This window comes from Macaca fascicularis, chromosome 1 (assembly GCF_037993035.2).
Source record: "Macaca fascicularis isolate 582-1 chromosome 1, T2T-MFA8v1.1".
NCBI classification, from domain to species: domain Eukaryota; kingdom Metazoa; phylum Chordata; class Mammalia; order Primates; family Cercopithecidae; genus Macaca; species Macaca fascicularis.
Window position 1 is genome coordinate 3,280,974 of NC_088375.1, and position 27,492 is coordinate 3,308,465.

Here is a 27,492-nt window from a genome sequence, read left to right on the forward strand (position 1 = left end):
ATCTTACATAAAAGAACTGTGTGAAGATAAGACAATATCAGTAAAGCCTTCAGCATTGTGTGCACATGTGGTTTTCAGTCATTCATTCAACAAGTGCTGATTAAGCAACTATCATGTGCCAGGCACTGTGCTAGATGCCAGAGGTACACTGGCCAACGGGAAACAGAAGACCTGCTTACTAAATAGGAGGGCAGACATTTCGTACGTGGTAGCTCATAATTTTATGTTCTTCTGCATTTTTTCAGTGTTGGGGGTTTTGTGTTTAGGTGGAAGAGTCAGAATTGCTTCACATGGGTGTAGTTGTATTTTATTCTTAGTAAGGTTTTAGCTGTAGGTCTCCTAACAAATAACTATTTATCCTATTCCCCTTCTGTTTTTTAAAAATATCAGCTTTATTGAGGTATAATTGACGTGTGATGAAATTCGCCCAGTTAAAGTGTATAGTTCAGTGGTTTTCAGTCTCTTTAGTGTTGTGCAGCTACCATGGTGTCCATCTTAGAGCATTTTTATCACCCCCGGAGAAACCCCTACCCATTAGCAGTGACTCTCCAGTTCCCTCCAGTCCTCTCAGCCCTAGACAACCACTGCTCGACTGTCTGTCTCTGTGGATTTGCCTCTTCTGGACGTGTCATATCCATGGAGTCATACGTGTGGTCTTTGTGATTGGCTTCTCGCTTAGCGTAACGTAGTCAAGGTTCATCCATGTTGTAGCATGTGTTAGTACTTCACATGCTACAACATGGAAAGGTTCATGTTGTAGCATGTGTCAGTACTTCATTGTGGAAAGGTTCATGTTGTAGCATGTGTCGGTACTTCATTGTGGAAAGGTTCATGTTGTAGCATGTGTCGGTACTTGATTGTAGAATCATATTCCATTGTCTGGATATATACCATGTTAGTTGATAGACCTGTGAGTTGTTTGCATTTTTTGCCTATTATAAACAATGCTGCTGTGAATATTTGTGAACAAGTTTTGTTGAACATATGTGTTCATTTCTCTTGGGTAGACACCCAGGAGTAGGATTGTTAATATGGTAACTCTAATTGGTAATATGAAAACTCTACGTTGAACCCTTTGAGGAACTTCCAGAGTGTTTTCCAAAGCTACCATTTTGCATTCTCATGAGCAGTGTGTGAGGGTATCCGTTTCTCCACGTCTTCACCAGCCTTTGCCGTTATCCTGTCTTTTTGACTATAGCTGTGGTAGTGGGTATCAAGTAATATCTCACTGTGGCTTTGTTTTATATTTCCCTGATGATAAATGATGTCAAGCATCTTTTCATGGCCTTGCAGGCCTTTTGTATATCTGGGAGAAAGGTCTATTCAGGTCCTTTGCTTATTACTAATTGGGTTATTTGTCTTCCTTTTCTGGCCTGAGCAGGATGCTGATATGCTAACTGGTGATGAGCAAGTATGGAAGGAAGTTCAAGAATCCCTGAAAAAAATTGAAGAACTGAAGGCACACTGGAGTATCCTTTCGCCTGTGGGTTGAGCTGGACTGTTGGGATTGTTTTCTTGTTTTATTGTTTCCTTGAAGCCCTGTGGTAATGAGGCCAAAGGCAGGGTTTGACCTCTCCATGAGCCAGTGGTTTTCACTCTGTTCCATGGTCACAGGCCGCACCCTCAACCCCGGTCAGCGGTTTGAGTAATGACAAGGAAGATCGTGGCAAGATCAGCATGAATAATAACTCACTACCTTTAGGTAATAATCAACACTCATGGCCCAATAGTAGTAGGAAAGTAAGTATTAGTCTCTTTACGTGTAAAAGGTGACAAATTCCTCAATTATCTTCTCCCATAACCACTGACATCTCCAGGAAAGAATAGCTCAGAATCCTTGTCATTCAGTGCCATTGACCCTCAGACCCAGAAGCTTCGTATTAAACCAGGCATGACTACAGTGGCAGGGGGGATTTGCTGCACGACACATTTTCTCGGCGTGAATAGTAATGACCACAGGTGGGCCAAAGTTCAGAGTAAGGAGAGATCACGTAGGATAAAGGTCAATGGGGAAGGCTCCACGGATGTTTTACGGTGCAAAAGATAGCCTGAGTCGGGGCAGGATTTGGATAGGCCGAGGCTGAGAGGGAGGCCGCTGCTGGTAGAGGAGTTCACTGGAGCAAAGCTGCGATGAAGGGAGACAGCAGGCACGAAGGAAGAGATCAAGGTGGATGAAAAGACTGCAAAAGGTCATTCAGAGACTTTGGGGTAAATTACATCCCAGGCACTAAGAACGTTTCCAATTTGCTGACAATGCTATTTAAAGAGTTGTAGAGAGCTAGAGAGGGAGGTAGAGGGAGGCTTCCAGTTGTAAAGGTGAAGGACATAATTTTGAATTGATAGCCCTCTGAGCTGATTAGCAGTCTTGGCAGAGAATCTCGGACTGGTTACTAAGGAATGGAAAAGAAAGCAGTGATCATCATGATGCTGCAGGGTTTCTCCAAGAGCGAGTGAATCCAGAGAGAGTGGTAACGTTTGTATCGAGACTTCAGAAAGGGATTTGACAAAAAGTAGTCAAGAAACTTATGTTAGATGTTAGCAAAACTAACTGAATAGCTACACTGAAAAAATGATGTTAAACGATTCAGTGTCATTCTGGAGTGTTGTTGTTCCATCTCGGTCCTCTTTAATTCATAATTCCATACCTTGAACAAAGATACTGAGGACAGGTTTCTGAAATCTCCAAAGTGACGTAGATGGGGAGGATAATAGAGGGAGGATGATAGAATCTGTATCTCAAAAGAAAAAAAAGGCTTCAAAAGATCCCTAAATGTTTAAATGGTGTCCAAGTTTTAAAGAGATGAAATATAACAAGAACATATATACAATTTCTATTTGGATCAAAAAGTTCAAATATGTAAATACGCATAAGAACATGTGAAAATAAATTAGGGCTTTAGTAAACAGCAAAATTTAACAACACTTAAGAGTATAATATCATCTTACTACTGTGATCTTGGGCTGCATTAATATTGATTAGAAGGTGATAGTATTGGTCCGATTATTTCTAGAATTTTCTATTCAGTTTGAGGTAGGAAGTATTAAAACAACTGGTTTTGAGGGGTGGAACTGAAATTAAGGAGGGATTTGAAGCCCTGTCTATGATGAGATAGAAGATACTGGGAAAACAGTCCACTCTGGAACAGGAGGCCCCTGTTGATGGGCTCAAAGAGCTTTTTATGCGCAGAGGAGTACACTCGTTCTGTTTGGGCCCTGGCCATGGTATTGGGGCCCCCGGATAACCCAGCCAGAGTTCAGTTTCAACCGTACAAGGTTTTACTGAAAACGGACTGTATGCCGAGTACCTTGCCGGTCATCATTCACCTGATGGTTCAGACAGAAGTTAGAAAACACAGCCCTGCATTCACTACTCTCCTGCATAGCGGGGTAGTAAAATGTCCATTAATACATATTTTGGTAAAGATCTAGACTTACAGCGGCGTCAAAGACACAATAGTCAACTCTGGGAAGTTAAAAGATTTCACAGAGGAGGTGACCAGTGAGCTGCGTCTGGGAGGATTAGTGGGAGTTCACCAGGCCAACCAAGAGAAGAGGCGTCCATCACAAGGGATGACGTGTTCAGATGCACAGAACATGCACTGCTGCTGAGAAGCTGCCGACTGTGCAGTATGAGAGGAGGGGAAGGTGGCACGGCCTTAACTGCCATGCACAGATTAGACTTCATAGGTGAGAGGGGGCCGTGCAATGATTTTTTAAGCAGTAGAGTAATATGATCAAGTGGATACAGACTCTGTGGACTGACAGTATGAATCTCAATGAGTTGAGTAATTCCCAAGTGAATTTACTGTGCTTCTCTTTCTCTTTTCCCCTGATCCTCTTATGGTCATTTAAAAGTATTCAGGAAAAAAGGGTATCTGTTCTGTCCATTAAGAATCTATTCTCTTTGGGTAGGCTATCCAGCCCTGCTAGGTCTAGAGCTCAGCTCCTTACTGGAACAGAGTCACTTGTAATAAACACCACACAGATGCCAGGGACTAAATCTTTGAGCAAATACATGTCAGTAGTAACTTGGGGGAAAAGCCTCTTAGTTAAAATTATTCCATTTTTTTGCTCACTGGGGTGCTTTGCAGGAAAGGTTTTGCCTTGTTTGCCAAGAGACAGTTGCCAGTGTTGCGAAGGAAAATTGGCACGTAGTCCCTTCCAGCTTGCTGGGGGATAAAGTAGATGCATTCCTATGAGTGGCTGCAGAACATCACATCTGGCTTTTACTTCTAAGGCCTGTCACCTCAAACCTCTTTAGAATAAGTGGGAACATACATAAATGAACAGGCAAATAATCGTGGAGGTCAAACAGCACAATGTTAAAATAAGGTACAAGTCTTGCCACAGAAATGTCTAGCATTGTGTAAGAGACAGTCATTCCTCCTGATAGTTCGTCAAATCTCTAATCCTGGAATGAAAAGCCACAGAGGTTAGCCCAGCAATCTGTTACAAAATCAGTGCATTGCCTAAGATACTGCTTCCCCCAACCTCTAGAGGATACATTCAGCAAACTTTGAACATACATGTCAGATGAATGCCAGAGCAAATCAAGGACTCACTTTTCTTCAGGAAGTGGACCTTTTTTAGGATCAGGGTCAATTCCTCCAAGACAGGACTCATCCTAAAATTGCAGTGGGTGTGACAGAAAATGCTCTCAGCTGTGCATTGTGGTGCTTTAAATTCTCATCAAGGAACTCATCTTTTGGAGTAAGATATTGGGCCTCTGGGAAGCCTTTGCTGGAAAGAAAATATATTTCCTGTGAAAGTTCATAAAGGTATTCGTCTCCACTGTCAGGAATGGCTTGATTGGTTTATTAGAAGTATTTGCTAATGTTTTGGAAAACCATGTTCTGAGAAGGGCATGGACACTCAAAGACGAAGGTTTTGCTGGACAGAGAGGGGAGCATACACAGTGGGTTGGCTGTTCAGGGCTGGGCATGCTCTGTTAGGACCTCCATGAAGAGGGTTTTGAATTAGGGGCCGGGGATGGCACAGAAAGCATGGATTGTAAAGAGACCAGGTCATGTGGGAGTGGGAGGGGTGTGGGGGCATGAAGGGAAGTTCAGTTAAAGTCAGTCCACTGAACCACTTTCTTTAAGCCCAGTCAGGCTCAGAGGTCACGTCACAGAGGGAAGGCGGAAGGCACTAATGCTTGTGTCGTGTGTGCCTTGTGCATGCCACGAAATGTTCCCCACTGTGTCTGTGACACCCAGCACTCCACCTGGCTCATGAGAGGACACATGACAAATTGCGTCATTTTACATACAGTATATTACTCATTCTTACATTGACATTAGTCATTTTTATTTCTGGTGTATCATTAAGCACTCTGACTTCCTCAGAACCTCAAGTCTGATAAATGACAGGACTGGATTAGATCTGAATCTAGCTTTACTACAGTCGAAGGCTAGGCTGCCATTTCCGATCTTCAAAACCTTTTCTCCCACTGGAATGACAACATACAAAGCAGAGGAATTTGGAGTTCCACTGGGTGAAGGTGGGACAGGAGTGAGAGTAGGGCAAGTCCCAGCTCAGGACCCTCCTTGGTCTCCGACTCGCCTAACAGTGCACAGTGAAGAAACTAGGAGGTCCCAGGGTCCTGCACTCTCGCCTTCGCTCTGTTTCCCAGAGAATTCACTGGGGAGGGATTCAAAGCATGCTCCATAAACCATGTCCTCAGTCCTCTGACTGCCCCTCTAAGACAGGGAATATCAGTTTTAAAAAGTGAAGTCACTCCAAGGCTACATGAGATTGTTATTGACTCATAGTTAATCAGAAAGTCAGTGTTACTGAGAAGTGGATATTGAGTCTTCTCCCCATCCTTTTTAAAGCATCGTTTCCCTTGCCAGCAATTTATGTGATAAGCCACGTTCCTAATATTGTCTCTTATTTTGGGGGTTTAAAATAACACAGATTTTAATTATTTGGTTAAGTATAGGCTTGGGTCACTTTTGCTTTATAATCGAAAAAGATGAGATCCCGTGGAAATCTATTTCTTCACATTGCTCCACCTAGTGTGTGCCTGTGGGTTGTGTGTGTATTTGGGTTCATGTATGCCCAGAACTCAGATAACACAGAAACAAACATGAGCTCTTCCTTTTGAAAAAGGAATCTCTCTAAAGCATCTTTAATTTCAAATCAGTTTTTAAACAGAAGCTAACAGAGTAAATAATTTAAAACCGAATTAACTTAATCTTTAGTCCAATTTAATAAAGGACTGCATTTATTTATGACTAGATTTAAAGAGAACACATCTAGGAGTGTGAAGAAAGAACAGGTCTTTAGAAGTTTTTGTTTGTTTGTTTTCGGGTTTTTTTGTTTGTTTGTTTTTGAGACAGAGTCTTGCTCTGTCGCCTAGACTGGAGTGCAGTGGCGTGATCTCAGCTCACTGCAAGCTTCGCCTCCTGGGTTCACGCCATTCTCCTGCCTCAGCCTCTGGAGTAGCTGGGACTACAGGCGCCGCCACCACGCCCGGCTAATTTTTTGTATTTTTAGTACAGACAGGGTTTCACCGTGTTAGCCAGGATGGTCTCGATCTCCTGACCTCGTGATCCTCCTGCCTCAACCTCCCAAAATGTTGGGATTGCAGGCGTGAGCCACCGCGCCTGGCCTGAAAGTTTTAAAACTCCAAAGCGCAGGCCTGGTTACACGCTAGTCTGTTGATGTAAACAGAATTTACTTCACTGAGATGCCACTTGTGTGTTTTTGTTTCTCAAGTGTGTTTTCAGGCGGCTCCTCTGTGAAAAGTAACGGGTGCTTCCCTCCCTCCTGCGCTTGGGAGCTCTTCAGCCTTTTAGAGAATCTAATTTCACTTTGGTTTTTTTCTCGATGAAGACAATGAATCCTTAACTAAGGTTAATAACAGAGTGGGAGCAGGTTCTGGCCATGTGCCAGGCGATCATCAGCAGCAATTCTGAGCGGCTTCCCGATATCAACATCTACCAGCTGAAGGTGCTCGACTGCGCCATGGACGCCTGCATCAACCTCGGCCTGTTGGAGGAAGCCTTGTTCTATGGTACTCGGACCATGGAGCCGTACAGGCAAGTCCCAGGGAGAGGGCAACCCAAGGGCTGGGATGTCTTCACGTTGGGCAAAGATCGATGTCGTGAAGTCATTCCGATTACTGCTTTGCATGGAGGATTTCCAGCTGCTTCTCAACCATTGTGTAAAACCAAGTCTTATTTTATTCATTCCCCCTTGTTCATTCACTTATGCATTCATTCATCATTTGTAAAGTTCCTTCTGCATGTCAGGCACCGTGGGTGTACAGAAACTAATTAGATGCTGTCTCGATCTGGAGCAGATGATTACAATATGATGTGGTGCTTGCAATGACAAAGGCAGGCTCAGGGTGCTGGGGGAGCTGGAGAGGAACGCGGGCTCAGACCTAGCTTGAGAGGCTGTGTCATTGGCCTCTGCTGGTCCAGGGGAGGATGGCCATACAGGGCCCTTGGTTTGGCTGGCAGTAAATCCTGGTCCCTTCTCTTTCTCAGGATTTATGCTTTCAGTTGAATCATTTGTCTTCATAATTACCTTGTGAGCCAGGGAGGACAGCAGGGAGATGGCCCTGCCTCAGCTTATCCTTGAGTCAGGTGAAGGAGCGATTGGTGATTTTGCTTCTTGACTGATCTCAGCTCCTTGAGACCAGAAGGCGTTTTGCCCTGAGATGTTTTTATCTCAGAGAAGCTTTGAGGAGGGTAGTGTTGAACTGCTGAGAGTTAGGTGCTGGTGGATGTTGCACCCTGATTTGCAGTGGGCTGAGAACATAATTCTAGAAGGTGAGACTGAGAGCAGCCCAAGGGGAAGGGCACAGAGACAGCGGACCATAATCTGAGGTTGGAATGGCTCAGTCTCTAGCACAGAGCAAGGTTGCTGATGGGAAGGTACCTTGAAAGCACCTGTGACTGGGAGCGATGGCAGAGGGAGACGGTCCCTGGAGAACAGGGGGTCCATCCTGGGCAAATCTTTAATTTCCCAGCTTTGCAGACTGTGGAAATACTGTGTCAGTCCAAAGGGGTGAAGCAGAGGGAGAATCCAGGACCAGACCTATGCAACGTAGGACAACGGGCAGGGAGAGGCTGTAAGTGAAGAGGGGCAGGTGGAAAAGTCAGAGCCCGGGGTACTTCCTGTTCCCGCTAGAGGAAGACTCTCAGGAGACATCTGGGAGAGGAAGTTCCCAGAGTCAACATAAGAACAGAAGTGAGTCCAGGTCTAGGATATTTGTTCGGACTAATGGTAGGAAACCAGAAATGAGGTGCTTGGTCAGGAAGCCAGGCATGAGCCAGGAGCCTGGTGCAGAGCCCGAAGGCGGCAGAGGCTCCACCAGCCAGGTGGATGGCAGAGGTCCCTGGCCAGCCAGTGGCACCAGCCTGACCCTGAGCATGTTTCCTGGACTTCTGTAGGTGGTTTCCTCCACTGCCTGTGGGTGAACGGCTCTGGAATCCAGACTGTGAGTCAGCTTTAATCAAACGTATAAGGGATTGGCTTGAGGGCTGAGACTGTAGACTTTCCCATGAGCAGTGAAATGCCTGCTGAGTGTGATCAATCTTGTGGGTTCTCAGAAAATATGGATTGCATTCAAAGAGATAAGGCTTCATCTCTGAGCCTTAGTGTTGCAAAAAGAGGCAGGTCAGATGGTTGGCGTTACCTCTCTGAACTCCACAGCTTGCTATGAGAAAGCCAAACCACAGCCTCTGGGTGAACGGACAGACTCCATCCAAAAGACGTAGACTGAAAAACACCCTTTCTTCTCCGGGCCCCCATCAGCAGCCGCTGGCTCTCTGCTAGCGCTGTGCTGACTCTTCTGCCTTATCTTCGCTTTCCTTTTGACACCCAGACTGCCCTGCCCAGGCCCCTCTGAAGCACAGAAACTTTAAATGGGTCCCCCCCATCCATAAAGAAGACCACACACCTACAAGGTGTCTGCTCTGCATGTATTTTGCAACCTTCTCTTCCCCACACCCACCAGGGCCTCTTCGAGGCACTAACTTACCCCTTAAGTAACTGGCAGTTTGACTGACTTTAAAGAAACAAAGAGGCCTTTCTTGTAAGCGAGGCCAAGTCCTCGCCACCAGAATACAGTCCGTTATGTTTGGAAAACGTTTGGTTATATTTACGTGGTGTTTGGCGGGTCACAGTCTCTCTGTCAACGTGTGCTCTGTTCTTACACTGGGTGACAAATTTCCAAGCCTCCCTTGGCTTCTCTTCCCTGGAGTGTGTTGAGGAGCTGCTTTTTGGTGGTATTTCAAGAAATCCAATCTGCATTGATCCACTTCACATGAGTGAGGTACGAATCATTTGCTTTTAAAGCTGTAGTTGAGGAAAAGGCTATAAATAAACCCGAACCAACAAAGTTAAGAGGAATGGGCAGGGTAGATGTTGTCATACTTTGCCTTTTTCCCCTTTAGCTCAGGCAGAGGTAAAAATAAGGAATGTATGCAAATAGGCCAGGTACCCTGCAACGCCGTTAGCAATTTTAGAACAAAGGAAGGAATGAAGAAGTTGGCGGTGGTTTTCACCTCTCACATGTGCACGAGGGAATTCACACTGGGTGCTCTCGGCCTCCACATCCGCTCCCTGCAGATGCTGGGGGTGGGCCTTTTGCTGACCTTTAGCCAAGGTCACAGACGGTTAGCTAGGCATGAGTTACCAAGGGATGATTGCATTGCCATCTGCTGTAACAGTTTTACAATGTTAATATATTGTTTGCAACAACTAGATGGAGGTCAAGTCTTTCTTGATGATTTTGTCACTCTTGACCTTCGCTAAATTTTAATTGCTGACCTTAGAGGAGAAAGTGCTGCTATTCCATTTTTATCCAAATTATGGCCTTCAGCTCCCTTCTCGCTACTCTGTCATTTATTTTTACTCAATAGATTTTACTCAGTTTTTATGATGCAGCTCAACATTAGGTCCTTCATGTTTCATAAAACAAGATAGAAATCACATACAACGAAATGTATAATATTTAGCATTAGCCCATAGCATGTCTTCTGATAGTATCGGCATATATATGTGACTGTATATGCAAACTCGTCTGTCCCTTAGCATTGCAAACATTAAGTAGAATGAAAATAATTTAAAAATACTTGATAAATTTTATTGAAAAGTTTAACTTAGTCTAATGTTAATTAGCCAGTTCAGAACTTGGCATGCATTTTCCTGTTAAAGATGGTGACAGATTATGGTGAGTTCCCCAGACTAACCCGTGAAAGTCTACTCGGCCTTTGGTAGCACCAGTGTATGGGCTGTAAATCCGCCCCCACCCAGCCCCCAAAAAAGGAGAGAAAAATACAAAATTGAACGCATTGTTTTAAAATGTTGTCAAATACAAATTCAATTTGACTTTTCTTCCGGAACTGGAGAGTGATAAGGAGATACAGAGGGTTTTTCCGGCTTTGAAGAGGACTCTCAGGACGTTCACACATGTTGTGTTCATTTCTTTTGCGAGATTGGCATATGCTTGTAGGGAAGGACCATTTAAGAGGACAGAAAGGTAAAAAAATCAGCCTCATCTTCAAACTGTTGGCCCACTCCTTAAAGACAGGCATGGCTAAAAGTTTCTTTCTGGAAATGTTCTGTGTGAGAGTGGCCAGTGTGAATATATTCCAGAGCCACATAGACCTCAGTCTTAGCGTGGTGTCAGAGGATTGAAAATCAACAGTAATCCTAACCTTCACCAGGGTCTCTCAGAAAACATGAACAGTGGCTCCATCATAATACACAGAATGTTTTCTTAAAGCTCCCGCTCCCCCCACCCCATTCCTTTTCTTCTGCTTTCCAAGTTATTCTTGACTCTCTTCCCTTCAGAACTGTTCACGTGGGCTCTTCCACTTTCTCCTGCACTTCTGCCTTTTTCTTGCTTGTCTTGCTTGGGGAAAGACTCATCTCCAATAGGTTTTTAAAATATGCCTGTTAAGGTGGCATATGGAGGAGTGCAGATTAGAGAGAGAAAAGGGAAGGGAAGCCAAGCCAAAGGTCCTCCTTAGTGTGGGGGGAAAACGAAGGAAGAAAAAAAAAAAGGATAACTCCCTAGCCCATGTTCTGTCACTTCTTTCACTTTACAAGAGAGTGTAGACACCTGTCTAGATCAGCTCTAGATCAGCTCCAGAAATAAGTATCTGAACTTCATCCAACACTCTTTCCACGTATGTTCTTTGCCATTTATTGTCTCTGATGAGATTTATAGAATTGTTTCACCCGATAAATGAATAAATGTTTTCTTCTCTGCTTCTCTTCTCTCCTCCCTAGATCAGCTCCACCTTATTCTTTTTAACAGATACATAGTATTTCATCTCATGGATATACCATAATGTTTAGATCAGTCTCTCTTGTTTCCATTTATGTGTACCATGTCAAACAATGCCATGATTAATTGAATCCATAGGGTAAATCCGTAGGAGAAATTCCTAAATGGTAACTTGCTACATCAAATTTAGGTCCCCCTGAACTTAAAATAAAAGTTATATTTATTTTAAATTTGGATAACCATTTCCAAATTGTACCTCCCCCACCACACACACCAAAATGTCAGTCTTTCCTCAAGAAAATATGAGAAGAGATGACACTGATTTCCAGTGTATCTGTTCTAAAGCCATTTTAAAACCTATTAGGGCCTTCATCTATTCCTTCATCAAAGCCCACATTATAGGGTGAGATTTGTTGATATTAATTTTGTTGTCCATAAATTGTATTTTTGTGCTGGTGGGAATGACATTTTTGTGATGTACCTGGGGAAAAAGGCAAAAGAACAAGAATGATGAAGAGACTTAAGTTGTGATCGGAGAAAGAGGCAAGGGGGGGTGGGCTATGAAATCTCCAAGGAGAAGAAAGCTGATAAGAGTGGGATTTCAGCTCAGATAGTTTTCTGTGCTGTGTTGTCAGAAAAAATGGGGGCAGGTGGAGACAGTGGAAGTATAATGCAGCCGGTAGTTTGTGTACCTGCCATGGTTACAAATCAGGGGTTTGCAACTGAGAAATTGCCAGTTAATTACATAGCAGCCCCATCAGTTTTTAATTTTGCGGGGGATTTTTTTTTTTTCTTTTTTTGAGAAGCTTTGCAAGATAGGTTGATAAACTGTAAGATCTCCTCATAACAGTACCTTCTACTGCTGTTTTCAAGCAGGCTTTTCTGAAGAACCCAGTTGTTCTTTCAAGGGTTTTTGTCAATGTGACATTCTGGCACAGAAGCCTGCAGAGCTTACCGGGTACATGTTACAGGGGGAGGACCTGAGCCCGCCTTCGGTGCAGTCATGTGCCCAGCCCTTGCTTGGGCCTGCCCTTCGCGATCCCTCATCCCAGGTGCGTGTCACCGTGGGAGGACCTGAGCGAGCGTGTGCGTGTCACCGTGGGAGGACCTGAGCGCGCGTTTGGTGCAGTCACGTGCCCAGCCCTTGCCTGGGCCTGCCCCTCCGGATCCCGTATCTCTCCGTGTTGCTCAGATGTTGTTAGCTTGCTCTCTGAGGACGCTTGTGTCATTGTCTCTGACAACAAAGCTCGTTCCTAGAGCGCAGGCAGGGTCCTTGGCTGTTGTATCTAGTTTAGAACTTTGCTAAACCATGCTCATGGAGTAGGACCTAGAGAACAAATCAGAGCCTGTTCTCTCCCCGGAAGAGGAAATAAGTATCTGAACTTCATCCAACACTCTTTCCACAGATGTTGTTTGCCTTCATTGTCTCTGATGAGATTTATAGAATTACTTCACCCGATAAATGAATAAATGTTTTCTTCTTTGCTTATTAATGTAAACAGTGATCTTTTAGCCACTTAATCGTGTTTTCCATGCTTTAGTTTTCAGTTAAAGTACCTTTAGTGGAAGACCCTCTATGCACGATTTTGAGCTCTGTATGTGTGTGTGTTCATATGTGTGAAATACTGAATTATCTGGCATGCCTAATCAGGGCCTCTTTCTGTTTGCTGTCCATTCTATAAGGTTGATTTCTTACTGGGTCACTGGGGCAGTGATCACCTGCACAGTAATGAGGGAAGGAGCCGTCAAGACCCAAGCATTTTTTAAAACTTTTAAATATAAGCCTTTTAAATTTAATTCTGAAAGACTTTCTTAATTCAGAATCTAGACATAAAATAATACAATGAGAAAGGAGGTGAAGGAAAGGGAAATAGAGAAAGAGGGAAAATGAAGAAGAAGGAAAAAAGATATGACAATGACTAGTAGATATTTATTACACCACTGACTTGCGCTTAGGCCTCATTACTTGTGTTTTACTTTTATGGATAACCCAGAGCTAATAGGAGGGTTTAGGTAGGAGGATAACGGAGAACATTATGACCAGTTTCTCTGGCTCTTCTTTTCTTGGAACAAGAGAAATGAGACCATCTCTGCTTCAACCATCTACTCCTGTAAAGTACCTTGACTTCCTTTAACCCTAACCACCTTGCCTGAGATGCCACCTGTACATTTGGGTAAAGACCTTCATTGCCCAGCTTTGTGGAGTGGTTCCAGCCCTGAGGCTCCTGGTTGTGTGAGAATGGCCCAGCCTTGTACTCTTACTTCTGGAAGAAAAATCTAGGACAGTCTGCACAAAACTGGCATCAGCTCTGGCCCTTCAACACCTCTGAAAAGAGGAGGCAGGATGCCTTGGGCCTTCTCCTACTCCTGAATGTAGCAGCTCTTCTGACCCTCGCTGTTACCTCAGGCATTGGAACAAGTGTTCCATGTGCTGACAGAGCTTTGGATGACAGCAGACAGGCTTAAGTGATCTGGCAGCTTCACATAGCACGCCTTCGTCTAGCTTGCCTATTTCCCATCTGTCTTAAGGATGAAACAAAATGATTGGGTGCTGCTGATGTATGTGGAGCCCCTACTGGGGAAGGGGAGGTAGCCTGCTCGTTGCTTCCAGCATGCTGCAGTGCATGGCAGAACATGCACACAGCCTGTGCTTTCCGTCACCTCCTGGCCATACATCTCTGTAGTGTTTGTCACTCTGGCTACTAGAGGCCACTACTCAACCATCTTTCAGAGGACCCCATCTTCTGTTTCACTCTGGATGGCATTGCCAGAATCCACTCCTGAGCGTTATTCTGGTAACTCTCCCTGTAGCAAGCATGCTGGATGTAGTCCACATCCACTTTCAGACAAGAGAATTGAGAAGCTGCTTGTTCCTTCCCCTGTCCCCGTTATGAGCTCCAGTGTGCAGCCGTCGTCCTGCCCCAGGTCTGTGTGTGTCTTTCCACATCAATGCTAGCAGGTGTGGGGCTTTGGGAAATCAGATATCTGTAGGAACCTCAATCTTATTTGTGTGCAAGAAGTCGAATATGACCTTTAGATATGCCTTGTCCGGTAGGAGACAGAGCAGGAGATATCATTTGGACTACAGAAGCCTGCCCATCTTCTCTACCTGATTCTCAGCTTACCGCATGGCCTCCTAGATCATGGTGGATTTGAATGGGCACATCTCACGTTCCTGGGTCAGGCACTTACTCATTTTTTTCAACAAAAATATTTATGGAGACCTACTTACGTCTATGCACTGTGGCAAACAAAACAGGCAATACAAAGTCCTCGTTTGGTGGAGCTTACAGAGAGCCTTCAACAGCCAGCTGAGGCGCACCTGTGAGCAGCTCCATAAAACCAGGCCTTTGAGACCCTGAGGAGGAATTGCTGGACCAACTCAGGCCTGGCCAGTGACAGACAAGATTTTTAGAGTGCTGGAGTAGGAGGCCCTTCAGTGGATCAAGTACTTATCTCTCTTGGGGGTCCCTGATTGATTTTTAGGATTTCATTCATCATTCTACTACTTTAAAGCCTCATATACAGAAGTTGGTTCCTCTGATAGCCCGAAGCCCTCCCTAATGCATTCTTGGAGCTGAAACCCCCTTTTAGCTCCACGTTGTCATCCTCTGAGCTGGAAGGGTACCCAGAAGCCAGGGCCAGCATGCTCAGGCTTTGGAGTGACTGGGGTAAAGCTGGAGGCTGTGCTCATGACCAGCTTGGTGGGTGCTAGTTGGCCACCCGAGGAAGCCTTCTCCCAGAAGCCAGCAGTCCAGGGGACACTGACGGGGGAATATCATCATTTGGTTTATGCCACTATTTTAGGATAGCCTCATTTCCTTTTTATTTTATTTTTTTGAGACACAGGGTCTTGCTCTGTTGTCCAGGCTGGAGTGTAGTGGTGCAAACACTGCTTACTGAAGTGTTGACCTCCTGGGCTCAAGCGTTCCTCCCACCCCAGCCTCTCGAGTAGATGAGGGGGGAACCACAGGCACACACCCTGACACCAAGCTAATTTAATTTATTTTTTATTTTTTATTTTTTTTTGTAGAGGCAGGATCTTGTGACATTGCCCAGGCTAGTCTTGAACTCCTGGGCCCAAGTGATCCTCCCACCTTGGCCTCCCAAAGTGCTGGGATTACAGGTGTGAGCCACTGAACCCAGCCTGGGATAGCTTTAGAATCAAACTTCAACTCTCACCTACCTTTATTGTAAAATAATGTGTAAGATAGAGGTTCTGCCCTGAGAGATGATCCGCCTAAAACACTCTCAGGTTCTTTATACCCAGGTACGTTGACCAAGTGATTAAATATCAACAAAAATTGTGCAGTGGCATTTCTGAGAGCCCCAGGACTGTCTGGGGTGGTGCCAAGAAGGCCTGTAATATGAAGTTAGGTGGCTTTACATCTGGCCAGGGTGACCTGTGACAGCATGATTCCACTCGCATTTCTCATCTCTGCTCCTCCTTTGCCTCCCATCCTTACCTGGGACAAGGATATCAGTTCCTTTTTTCCCCCCAAACCCCAAGTTATACATAATTCCCACCCATTTTTACATTCTTCCCTGGCTCTTGAGCCCTCAGGCTATGCCAGGACCCAGGAAACCCATACCTTTTCTCTGTCATCATCAAGACAGCGAATAGGCCGGGCACAGTGGCTCACCCTTGTAATCCCAGCACTTTGGGAGGCCAAGGAAGGCAGATTGCTTGAGTCCAGGAGTTCAAGACCAGCCTGGGCAACATGGTGAAATCCCATCTCTGCTAAAAATGTGAAGATTAGCTGGGAGTGGTGGCAGGTACCTGTAGTCCCAGCCAGCAGGGAGGATAAGGTGAAAGGATCGCTTGAGTCTGGGAGGTCAAGGCTGCAGTGAGCCATGATCACACCATTGCACTCTAGCCTGGGTGACTGAGTGAGACCCTGTCTCAAAAAAAAAAAAAAAAAAAAAAGGTAAATAGCAGAGCTCCTAATTTCAAATCAGGAGTGATAATCCTGCACTATTGTCACCTTAGAGAGGCCCAAGTTCTGGTAAGAAGTACAATGATCAACACTGGGTTCTAGAGAAGTTTCCTGAGTGCCACCTGACTCCCCTTTTGGTCCATACAACACAGAACTCATCTCTGCTGGAAGCTGGAAGATCTGCCCCCTCAAACCCCCTCAAGGTAACTGGAGGTCTTCAAACCTTTATTTTAAAGCACTGTGTAAAATATCCTCCCAATGCCACTTTCCTCCATTTGACCTTCACCAAATCCTGCTCTTTCTGATAATCCAATCCCCTCCTTTAACACTCAAGCTCCCATGTGCTAAGGAGAGCTGCTGGACTTCCTGTGACAGCATGAGTCATTCTAGCTTGCACTTAGTCTACTGGGAAAAGTTCAGACCACGAAGGAGCCACTAGAATCTACTTTGTACCTTTGGATAACTTCCGAGTGAAAGTTTTTCTCCAACCTGGAGGGACCCCTGTCCTGTGCCTCCTTGGCAGCAGTATCCAAGGAAAACAGAAGTTCTAGCTGTAGCTTTCACTCGGCCCACAGATGCTCATGGTCCTAAAAGGCTTCCTGAACTCTAATGTTTTAGGTGCTAATTCCAGGGTCTGTCTTCAGAATCCATTTGTTTTTCTGTCCGGCCTATCCTCCTTGGAGAGCTTTCATTCTGGCTTATATACTTTCTCTCTGCTCACTGTCTACGTTCTACATTCTCCTCTGCTGCTGCTCCCTACTTGCAACAAGGATACCTGTTTGCCTTTATTCCAAAATCCCCCACCTGTGGACCAACCCCACTTATTCCCAGTCTACCTTGCTTGGCTCTTGAGCCACCAACCCAGGCCAGGACATAAGAAACACCTTTTGTGGGCCTGGCACATCGGCTCACACCTGTAATCCCAGCACTTTGGGAGGCTAAGGTAGGAGGATAACTTGAGCGCAGGTGTTCAAGACAGACCTGGGTGACACAGCGAGACTTCATCTCTACTAAACATGAAAAAGGTAGATGGGTATGGTGGTGGTAGGCACCTGTAGTCCCAGCTGTTTGAGAGGCTGAGGCAGGAGGATCCCTTGAGCCCAGGAGTTCAAGGCTGCAGGGAACTACCACATGCTCCAACTTGGGTTACGAGTCAGTCTCTGTCTCTTAACAATAACAAAAAAGCCAGTCACGGTGGCTCATGCCTGTAGGCTTAGCACTTTGGGAGGCCAAGGTGGGCAGATCACTTGAGCCCAGGACTGGGACCAGCCTGGGCAACATTATGAAACCCCATCTCTACCAAAAAAAAAATACACACACACACACACACACACACACACACACACACACACACACACACACACACACACACACACACACACACACACACACACACACACACAAAAATACCCAGGCGTGATGGCTCAAGCCGATAGTTCCAGCTACTCCGAGAGGCTGAGGTAGAAGGATCGCTTGAGCCCATGGAGGTCGAGGCTATAGTGAACCATGTTCATACCACTGTATTCCAGCCTGAGCAACAGCATGAGACCCTGTCTCCAAAAAAAAAAAAAGAAAAAGAAAAAAAAAAGAAAGACTTTCTGTTGCATTTGCCTGACTTTCAGTGTAAACAACTTCCTTTTGGAACAAGATGGAAGCCACACTGTACTCCTGGGGCTCGGTCACCTGAACAGGAGAACATTTGTTTGTGTTCACCAGTGTGTATGAGCAATACGTATGATCTGAGAAATTGTCTTTAGGCTTCCTATGTTGTGAAAGCATTTCCAGAATAAGAACATTTTCCATTGTAGTTCAATTTTTTTAAAAACTTGAACAAGCCATCACTGAGCACTTTGACTTTCCTGATAGAAAATCTTCAGTTTCTTATTACAACAAATTGTACTCTAAGCAGCAGGATATCAAATCCTAGGGAATCTTTTGGGATGCATTGAATTTCTCCTGTTGAATCAATCTCTTGCTTGGCTGCCCCTGCAGCTACCAAGCTGCTGTCTTTTCTTTTTCTCACTTCGTGGAGGAGAAAGTAGGAAAAAAAAAAAGTCCCATTTCCCCTGTAGGCAGCCAAAAGAAAATCAGGTGGGCCTGAAAAATGGGTAATGATGGATAAAACTTTGAATGCCTCAAACACATTCAAACCCATTTTAATTGTATATAAAGGACACACTTCATAATTTGTTCTAAAAATATGCTCAGCACACTTACATGCTATCTGTGTATTTTCAGTAAAGTTCATATGGAGTTTTCAGAAATTCCCTAAGGATAGATGGATGGGACTTCAGTTCCATTGCAAAAATAAAACTAATTTGTCAAACCTCATAATATTTGATTGCTTGTAGAGAATGGTGATGTCATTTATAATGAGCAGTAAGAGGTCCTTGAAAGAAATAAGAAGGTGGGGTATAAATTACCCCCAAAATTATAGTTATTTAGAGCAAGGAAAGTATCTTCTGGGCTGGTTAGTATAGAGCTCTTGAGCTCGTGAGATAGAATGGAAAAATGTGTACTATTCTTATTGTTAGATGTATTAAGGGAAATGGCCCAGCCAGGTTCTGGGGAACTGAAGTAGCAAGAGTGGCCAGCCGTAGCCTTTGAACAGGGAGAGAGCAGGGGCTTGGGAGCAGTGAGGGGAGTGGAGACAGTGCCCTGCTTTTGCAAAGAGGGAAGCAGATAATGGAAATTGCTCTTGCCGCATGAAGGACACCAATCACATTAACGCTGCCCTTCAGTATGAAAGAGGAACAGATCTGCTCTCACCTGTAATTGGAAATGGCCCCATAATGTCCTCCCAATGTAAGATAAACTGGATTCAACAATCATAAAAGCATCTGCCAGCTGTTGGTTAGCAACATCTTTCCAGGGGAGTAGGTGAAAGGACTTTAAGGACTCTACCTTTCAACTTTTTAAACTGAAAAGTAATTGCTGTTATTAAGAGGCTACTGTGGACCAATCAACTTGCTTGTCCTTCTAATCCTCACAGCCAGAGTAAGAAGGATGTTAACCTGTCTTGTCCTCTGTGGCAGAGGCTGAGGCTGAGACTTGGTAACTTGCCCACTCCATGGCAGAGCCAAGGTTCAAACTCAGGCCATGGATTCGTTTATTTTATTTTGGCTGTAATTTTTAAAAGCATTTGAGTCAGCCTGAACCCAGATTGGCTTTGTTAGAAAGGTATAAACTATGACTACACTGCAGAGGGCTCCAGTGGTCTTTCCACTACCCCATTCTGTTTTCCTACCATGTGACTCTATGATGATCATTTTAATACAAGTAACAGAAATTCACCTGAGAGTAACTTCACACAGAGTAGAATCTGCTGCCTACACAGCTGCACAGCCAGCCACAGATCACCGTGACGGAATTCAGGGATGCAATCTGGGCCATCAGACTGATGTCCGGCTCGTCTGCTTTCTTGTTCTTGAATTCTGTCTTTTCTCTCCCTCCTCCTTTCCCTTCCTAGATGCTGTCCTCATTCTTCCTCACAGTCTTGTCCACAGTGTGGTGAGACAGATGGCTTCCAGCAGCTTCTTCCCCCCACCCCTTTCATGTTCTGTTAGCCGTGTAACAAAAGAAAAAGTTCTGTTCCCTCCAGCTGCAGATTTAAAGACTATGTATTTGGGATGGATGGCTTTGGCCTTAGTAGGTCTCACGCCCACCCCTGCCTGGACCGGGGGAGATGAGGTGCTGGCAGCCCTGCCAATAAGACAGGTTTGGAATGGGACAGACGTTCTTGAAAAGCTAGGAGGGTGGGTGAGCTCTGGACAAACCAGAAGAATAGATGTCCACTGTACTGTTCCACTCAGAAATAGTCTAATAAAAATTTCAGATAGAAAAAGACTCAAAGAGGGTAAAGAGAATCCAGTAAAAAGACTCTAATACATGAGAAAGTAGGAAGCGGCAGCTCTCTGCCATTATGTTACATAATGCGGATGGAGCTTTGCAAGAGCAGGTTCTTAGAATTTCCAAGGGAACACCAGGACCCACTTGGACTAGACCACAAACCAGCCGTTTAGGAGGAAGTCTGAGAGCTGGAAAAGGAAAAGATGGATCTCTAGAAGGCAGCTAAGGTCCTACCTGGAGCAGAGAAGTTATGTCAGGACCTGATGTACCCGATGGCGGTGTGTGACATACTCCCTGGAGGTTCTCCAGTTCCCCTGTGTGCTGTCTCCTTCTGGCAACAGGCATTAAGTAATACAGCCAGAATGCTACACAATGTAGCGTTGATTTTGGAAATGCTACAAAAAGAGTACACCTTGATATCAGCAAGGCATTCGATAGTGTCTCCTGGTACATTTCCTATAGATGGAAACATATGAGCTAGTGAGGTTAATTTAAACCTTTTAAATAGCTATTTCTGAACCATAGTCATTCACAGATTGATAGACCCCTTTGGGGAAATATGCAGTGGGATATATGCCTCAAAGCTCAGGTTGGTTTTTGGTCCTAAGTCAGCATTTTCATCAAAGACTTCGTGAGAAGAATACGTAGAAGTCATGGATATCAAATACGGAAGGGATTCAAAGTAGAGAAGAATCTTCTGGAGAGCTGAACCAAAGTTCAAATTAATTCCTTACTCAGAAACATTTGGCAACAGAATGAGTAGGGTTACAGGGAAAAGTCTGCATTTGGAAATAAACTTCAATAATAGGCTGGAGAAATTCTTCTAGTGTTTTGTAGTAGAATATTTTTGTTGTTCCAGTAACATTAATTTCTGCATTCTTTCTTACTATGACTTCAAATGGGTCCTAGCCATGTAGTGTGTATGTGATTGACCAGAGGCAGTCTGTCTGTGATTGGCTAAAGTGAGAAAAATCATATTTCCTTGGTCATGTGACCCATGTTAGACAGATGGCTTCATGTTGCAGCCAGTGATGGTCATCCATTCTTGGCCTTTCATTTGAGCTATTAAGAAAGAAGACTTCTCCTTAACTACTGCTCACAACTGAAGAAGCACAGAGGCCTAGGGCTGCAGGCCGTTAGGCTTCTTGGGACTAAAAGAGAGAGATCAGAAGAAAAATAAAAAGAAACTGATCAAGTAGAGGTGAGAGATGGAAAGAGAAAAACGGGATCCTGATGACATTGTTTAAACATTGCCTGAGACCACATTTACTCCTGTACCGTTGAGTTGCATAAGCACTTAGGCTGATGAACTTTATTTTTACTTTGTCAGCCTATTTGAATTGGATTTCTTGGTTCATACACCATAAAAATCATAACATATATCTGGGGGGGGGGGGTCCAGAGAGAACAGTGCAGTGCCGTAAAGCTAATCCAACCTTAGGCTGCATTATTTTAAGTATAGTATCAACATCAAAGGATTGGGTACATGCATCCATCACTCCGTCTAGACAGCTTCTAGCTGAGGGTGACCACGATGAGGAGAATTCTGTAGCCATATGATGAGAAATGGCTGACGAGAACTGGAGGTATTTCATCACAAGGTTGAAAGACTGTGGAGGAGAGGGATACCTGCTGTAAATTTCCAGACATTTTAAAAGGCTGTCTTATAGGAAGGAAGCAGCGTTTTCCTCATGGCCAGAGGAGGAGGAACTAGGACCTGTTACTTGGAATTAGGGGAAGACACATTTAATGCCAGCAAATTCGGAAGAACAGTTTGTAACAACTCAGGTACCCAATAATGGAGCATTTGAAGAATGTTGAATTCCCCATCGTTGGAAGTGTTTACGTACCAACTAGTTGACCACCTGTTGAAATTGTATCCAAATAATTCCTTTATTGAATAGGAGGTTGCCCACATGAGCTTTAATGTCCCTTCTATCTTTGAGATTCTGAGTTTCAAAACCCTCCAAAACTTCTGTAGTCTCAGACACAAATAAAGTCCAAAAACAAACTCAGCTCCAATTCTCTTGCCTCTCTTGTCATGAGTTACGTGGTCCATAAAATTACGGACCACACATACCCGTCTCCTTCCTTTGACTGGTTCCAAGAGAACATCCTGATGAGTTAGTATAGCTTTGGTTGCTTATGATTTTTTTGTGTGACTTGGTGGTTTGAGGTAATGTAAGTGATACCACTTTGTTTTACATATGTGTATATGCACATATATACACACATATATATATACGTTCATATGTATGAAACATTTTTGATTAGCCACATGGTGGATTTTTAAATGAAACATTTGCTAACTTCTAAAAAGCAAGATTTTTTCTCTTTTTTTTTGGTCTAAATTTCTAGTTTTGCCTGGGGAATCAGAAGATTGGTACACTGGCTCCACATCCTCAAAGCAGCTATAGCTGTGCTGGGTGGCACCTGCCTTCTTAAACCTGGTGTATGCTCCATCAGTTTGCCAGAGTCTCCTCTACTTCCCCACCAGGCTAGCTTTACTCATCCATATCCTGTCTACCCCAGTGGGCTTGTAAGTGTGTGATCCCTGGCCTATGTTGCTTTCTTCCCTACCAGCCCTCTCTGTTGGCACTTCCCACAGCAGCCATCATGAGTGGGAGAGTATTACCACATGGGAGCATGTTGTGTAAGGCCTTCTCAGACCCAAAGAAGATGAGAGAGAAGAAAAGCAAACACTTCATTCCCACCCATGAGCTTTCTATGAAAATGTTTTTATTTTAAAGACATTAATATAAGCTGGGTGTGGTGGCTCACACTTGTAATCCCAGTGCTTTGGGAGGCCAAAGTGGGAGGATCCCTTGAGGCAAGAAGTTTGAGATCAACCTGGGCAACATAGGCATTTTGTAGGGACCCTGTCTCTACAAAAAAATTACAGAATTAGCTGGGCATGATAGTGTACACCTTTAGTCCCAGTTCCTCGGGAAGCTGATGTGGAAGCATCACTTTTGACCCCAGGAGTTCAAGGTTGTAGTTAGCTGTGATTGTACCACTGCACTCCAGCCTGGGCAACAGAACAAGACCCCATCTCTTAAAAAAGTAAAATAAAAATTAACATAAAATGTGGAACTTTTCACCAGTGGAGATGAATGAATAGACTATATGGTCTGCCGATTTATAGAAGGATGGCATCTGGTTACAAGTTAAGTTTCTTTTCTCATTAAGTCCCTGTTAGCAGTTTCTAATTATTATTATCGAAGTCGGCTTGCTGTTCGCTGGGGCCTGTAGTACACGCATATGACTTCCTTCCTCTTGAGTAGTGGTTTCCGGAGTGTGTTCTCTCAGGATAATTGTTCCATTGACTTGAAATGAAAGGAGAATCCTGGTCAAATGAATTTGGGAAAAGCTAGGTTAAATAAAATGGCTTCAGGTCAGTTTGCTGAAAATCAGTTACGGAAAGCCAACTCATCAAAAGCCAGCTCACTGTAGACCAAGTCCACAAAAAGCCCAGTTTTCAGATACGCACGTTTACCCATGGCGATTTCGTAGCTCTGTCTCCTAAGTGTTTGATCCAGTATTGCTGACAATGAAAGATGCTTTTCTGAATATAGTCATGCATTTCTTAATAATGGGGATACATTCTGAGAAATGTGTCATTAGGTGATTTCGTCGTCACGCAGTATCATGAAATGTATTTACACAAACCTAGATCGTGAAACTGTTGTGGGAAGTCAGGGACCCCGAACGGAGGGACCGGCTGAAGCCGCAGCAGAAGAACATAAATTGTGAAGATTTCATGGACATTTATTAGTTCTCCAAATTAATACTTTTATAATTTCTTACGCCTATCTTTACTGCAGTCTCTGAATATAAATTGTGAAGATTTCATGGACACTTATCACTTCTCCAATCAATATTCTTGTGATTTCCTGTGCCTGTCTTTAATCTCTTAATCCCGTCATCATCTTTGTAAGCTAAGGAGGATATATGTTGCCTCAGGACCCTGTAATGATTGCGTTAACTGCACAAATTGTTTGTGGAGCATGTGTGTTTGAACAATATGAAATCTGGGCACCTTGAAAAAACATGATAACAGCAATGTTCAGGGAACAAGAGAGATAAGACTTCTGACTGTCGGTGAGCCAGATAGAACAGAGCCCTATTTCTCTTCTTTCAAAGGCAAATAGGAGAACTATCGCTGAATATTTTTCTCAGCAAGGAACATCCCTGAGAAAGAGATTGCACCCTGAGGGGTAGGTCTGTAGATGGGCCCCTTAAGGTGGCCGCCTTTTACGCTTGAAGCCGAAGGGATGAAATAAGCCCCGGTCTCCTGTAGCACTCCCAGACTTATTAGGACAAGGAAATTCCCACCTAATGAATTTTGGTCAGACAGGTTGTCTGCTCTCAAACCCTGTTTCCTGATAAGATGTTATCAATGATAATGCATGCCCGAAACTTCATTAGCAATTTTAATTTCGCCCCATCCAGTGGTCCTGTGATCTCCCCTGCCTCCATTTGCTTTGTGATATTTTATTACCTTGTGAAGTATGTGATCTCTGTGACCCACACCCTATTCGTGCACTCCCTCCCCTTGTGAAAATTGCTAATAAAAACTTGCTGGGTTTACGGCTCGGGGAGCATCACGGAACCTGCTGACATGTGATGTCTCCCCCGGACACCCAGCTTTAAAATTTCTCTCTCGTGCTCTTTCCCTTTATTTCTCAAATAAAGACGCTTAGGAAATAGAAAAGAACCCAAGATAAATATCAGGGTGGGGTTTGTCCCCGATACGAAAGCCTCCTACACATCTAGACTGTATGGTGCTGCTCGCCTACACACCTGTACAGCACATTATTGTACTGGATGCTGTAGCCAGTTGTAGCATAGTGGCAAGTATTTGTGTATCTAAACATAGAAAAGATAGGGCAAAAATTTGGCGTAGAATTTAAAATGTTATAGGTGTACAGGGCAGCTCCATTATAATCTGGTGGAACCACTATTACCACATATGCAGTCCGTGGTAGATTGAAATGTTATGTGGCACATGAGTGTATTAACTAGTATTAAGATGCTTCCTGTCTGAGGCATCAGTAGAAAAGAAAATTCTAAAATGCTGGAAGGCTGACAACAGAATTCGGCATCATTTGAGCAATTCCTATATGAAATACAACCTTTCTACCTGAAGTTTTGGCATTTCATATGTGATAGGATTGTTTCAACTACATTTTATTTCTTTTATATGCTTTAAAATGTTATCCTATTTTGTAAAGAATTTTTAATGTTCTTTCACCAATTTGTAAATAGTTGAACCTTAATTTTGTATTTTTGTCCATTCAGAATTTGAATTAGATCTAAGTTAATTTAAAATCCTGATGTCCTTGAGATCCATTTGAATTTATATTTAACTTAAATGTTTAATTGTTAGAAATACGCAATAAAGGCTAGTAGGTCATGGAGGAAATGAGAGAAAATAAACCTTAGAATGCTTAAAATTTTAAGCAAAGTTAAAAATCATATCCAGAAACGTCCAAAAGAAACCAGAAGTAGTCTAAAGAATCTCATTTGTAAAAACTTATCTGTTTATATTAATGTGTACTCTACTCACTTTTTGGCTATTTAATTTTCTTTTGCAACTTGCACATTCCTATCAAAACTTTGAAAACAATCCCACTGTAAGTATTAAATCTTAATTTTAAAAAAGTTGATAAATTTACTAACAGCAAATTAACAGTTCATCAAATTGGTCTTTCAGCAAATTGACCTGCATTTAAATGAAGTCAAAATGGTTTCTTTTCTACAGAGCTTCTCAGAGCTTTTAATAACCTAAATATGTTTTGAATCTGTAAAAGTGACATCAAGAATGACAGTATCTCCCAAACTTAAGTAATTGGACAACTCACGATCTGTGAAACGCTTTGATGCAGTACACTTTGGAAGTGCACAGCTACCCAGATGCCAAGGCTTGGCTCTCTGCAGTGCTTCTAGGCTCTGTATTTAAAAGTCCCATTAATTAGTTAAAAAAAAAAAAACAAGTATGGCCTTGTATCTCATTTCTAAAATAAAAAGCAGGCCGGGCGCTGTGGCTCACGCCTGTTATCCCAGCACTTTGGGAGGCCAAGGCGGGTGGATCACGAGGTCAGGAGATGGAGACCATCCTGGCTAACATGGTGAAACCCCGTCTCTACTAAAAAATACAAAAAACTAGCCGGGCGCGGTGGCAGGTGCCTGTAGTCCCAGCTACTCGGGAGGCTGAGGCAGGAGAATGGCGGGAACCCAGGAGGCGGAGCTTGCAGTGAGCTGAGATCTGGCCACTGCACTCCAGCCTGGGCCACAGAGCGAGACTCCGTCTCAAAAAAAGAAAAAGAAAGGCAGTGGGTTCCTTCTCCTGCTGGGATCCCTCCGTTTTCCTTTCACACTTGCTCCTTTGCAGCAACTTTTTTATTTTTAAACCATGTCTGTTTTCAGTACTTCTCAGAGTTACATTTGTTACCTCTCCTGTACTATTTTTAGACTTCAGTTTCTTACAACTGAAGAAGTGGTCCATTCCTAGGTATGAAAAATAAAGATCTAGCTTTTCTTATATTCTTTTCTCTATTCTACATGTCGTTTTCCATGAAGGTAATAGTACTTTAATTCTTTTATTGGCAACCTGTGACACCTCAAACGGTATATTGAAATTTCTGTTTCTTGTTCCATCAAGAACTTCAGGCAGTATCTCTTGATTTCCCACTATTAGATTGAGATTTAGTACTCTTGTTCTTGGTGGAGAATTACAATATAAAATTCTCCATTCAAAATAATTTTCAATGAAAATTTTAAAAGCCTATTACACGGTCTTGTAAGATCTGCTGTTTCTGATGCCACGTGGTTTCTGGATCCTTTGTCAGTCACCCGTTTGATCTTTTCTGTGCAGTTTTAGGCTCTGCCCTTTGATGTTCTGAGAGTTCACACTGGTGTATTAGGCATGGGGATCTTTTTCATTCAGACTAGACCCTTTTAGTTTAAACATTCTTGTCTTCCTTTAGCTCTGGGAAAAGTTTTCTCTATTTTTTCCTTTTTAATTTCATTTCCTCTGTTTTTCTGTTCTTTCATTCTTAAAGTGCTGGTTGTCATATGTTAAATTTCTCTTTTTCTAGTGTCTGGGCCTTTTGCTTTATGCTCTAGGGATTATCCTTGACTTCATTGTGCAGATATTTAAGCAAAATTTTATATCTTAGGAAACTTACTGTTTTTAAAATTCACAAGAACTCTTTCTTGTTCTTGGATAGTTCCTTTTTCATAGCTCCCTATTCTTATTTTGTGGATGTAGCATCTTCTTGAGTCTCTCAAAGGATAATTAATCGTTTACAAAATTTTTTTTTTTTCTGAATCACCTGAGTGTTCTTCATTTTTCCCCTGGTTTATTTATTCTGCTTTCTCTTGCTCCAAGCTTTTCCTGAATTTTAGATGCTTTTTGGTTGTCCATTCATATTTTTAACAACTTTATTGAGC

At 43.4% G+C, this 27,492-nt stretch overlaps 1 protein-coding gene across 12 annotated transcripts in view; it reads left to right on the top strand.

Moving 5' to 3' along the window:
* SMYD3 (SET and MYND domain containing 3) overlaps positions 1–27,492 on the top strand; it is a 765,785-nt gene that overhangs the window by 651,977 nt on the left and 86,316 nt on the right. For all 12 annotated transcript variants that reach the window (XM_005539600.4, XM_074033147.1, XM_045392693.2 and 9 more), the window contains 2 exons: positions 1,382–1,469; positions 6,869–7,043. In XM_005539600.4, coding sequence (XP_005539657.1) covers positions 1,382–1,469; positions 6,869–7,043 — 263 coding nt within the window. The remainder of the gene's footprint in view (positions 1–1,381; positions 1,470–6,868; positions 7,044–27,492) is intronic.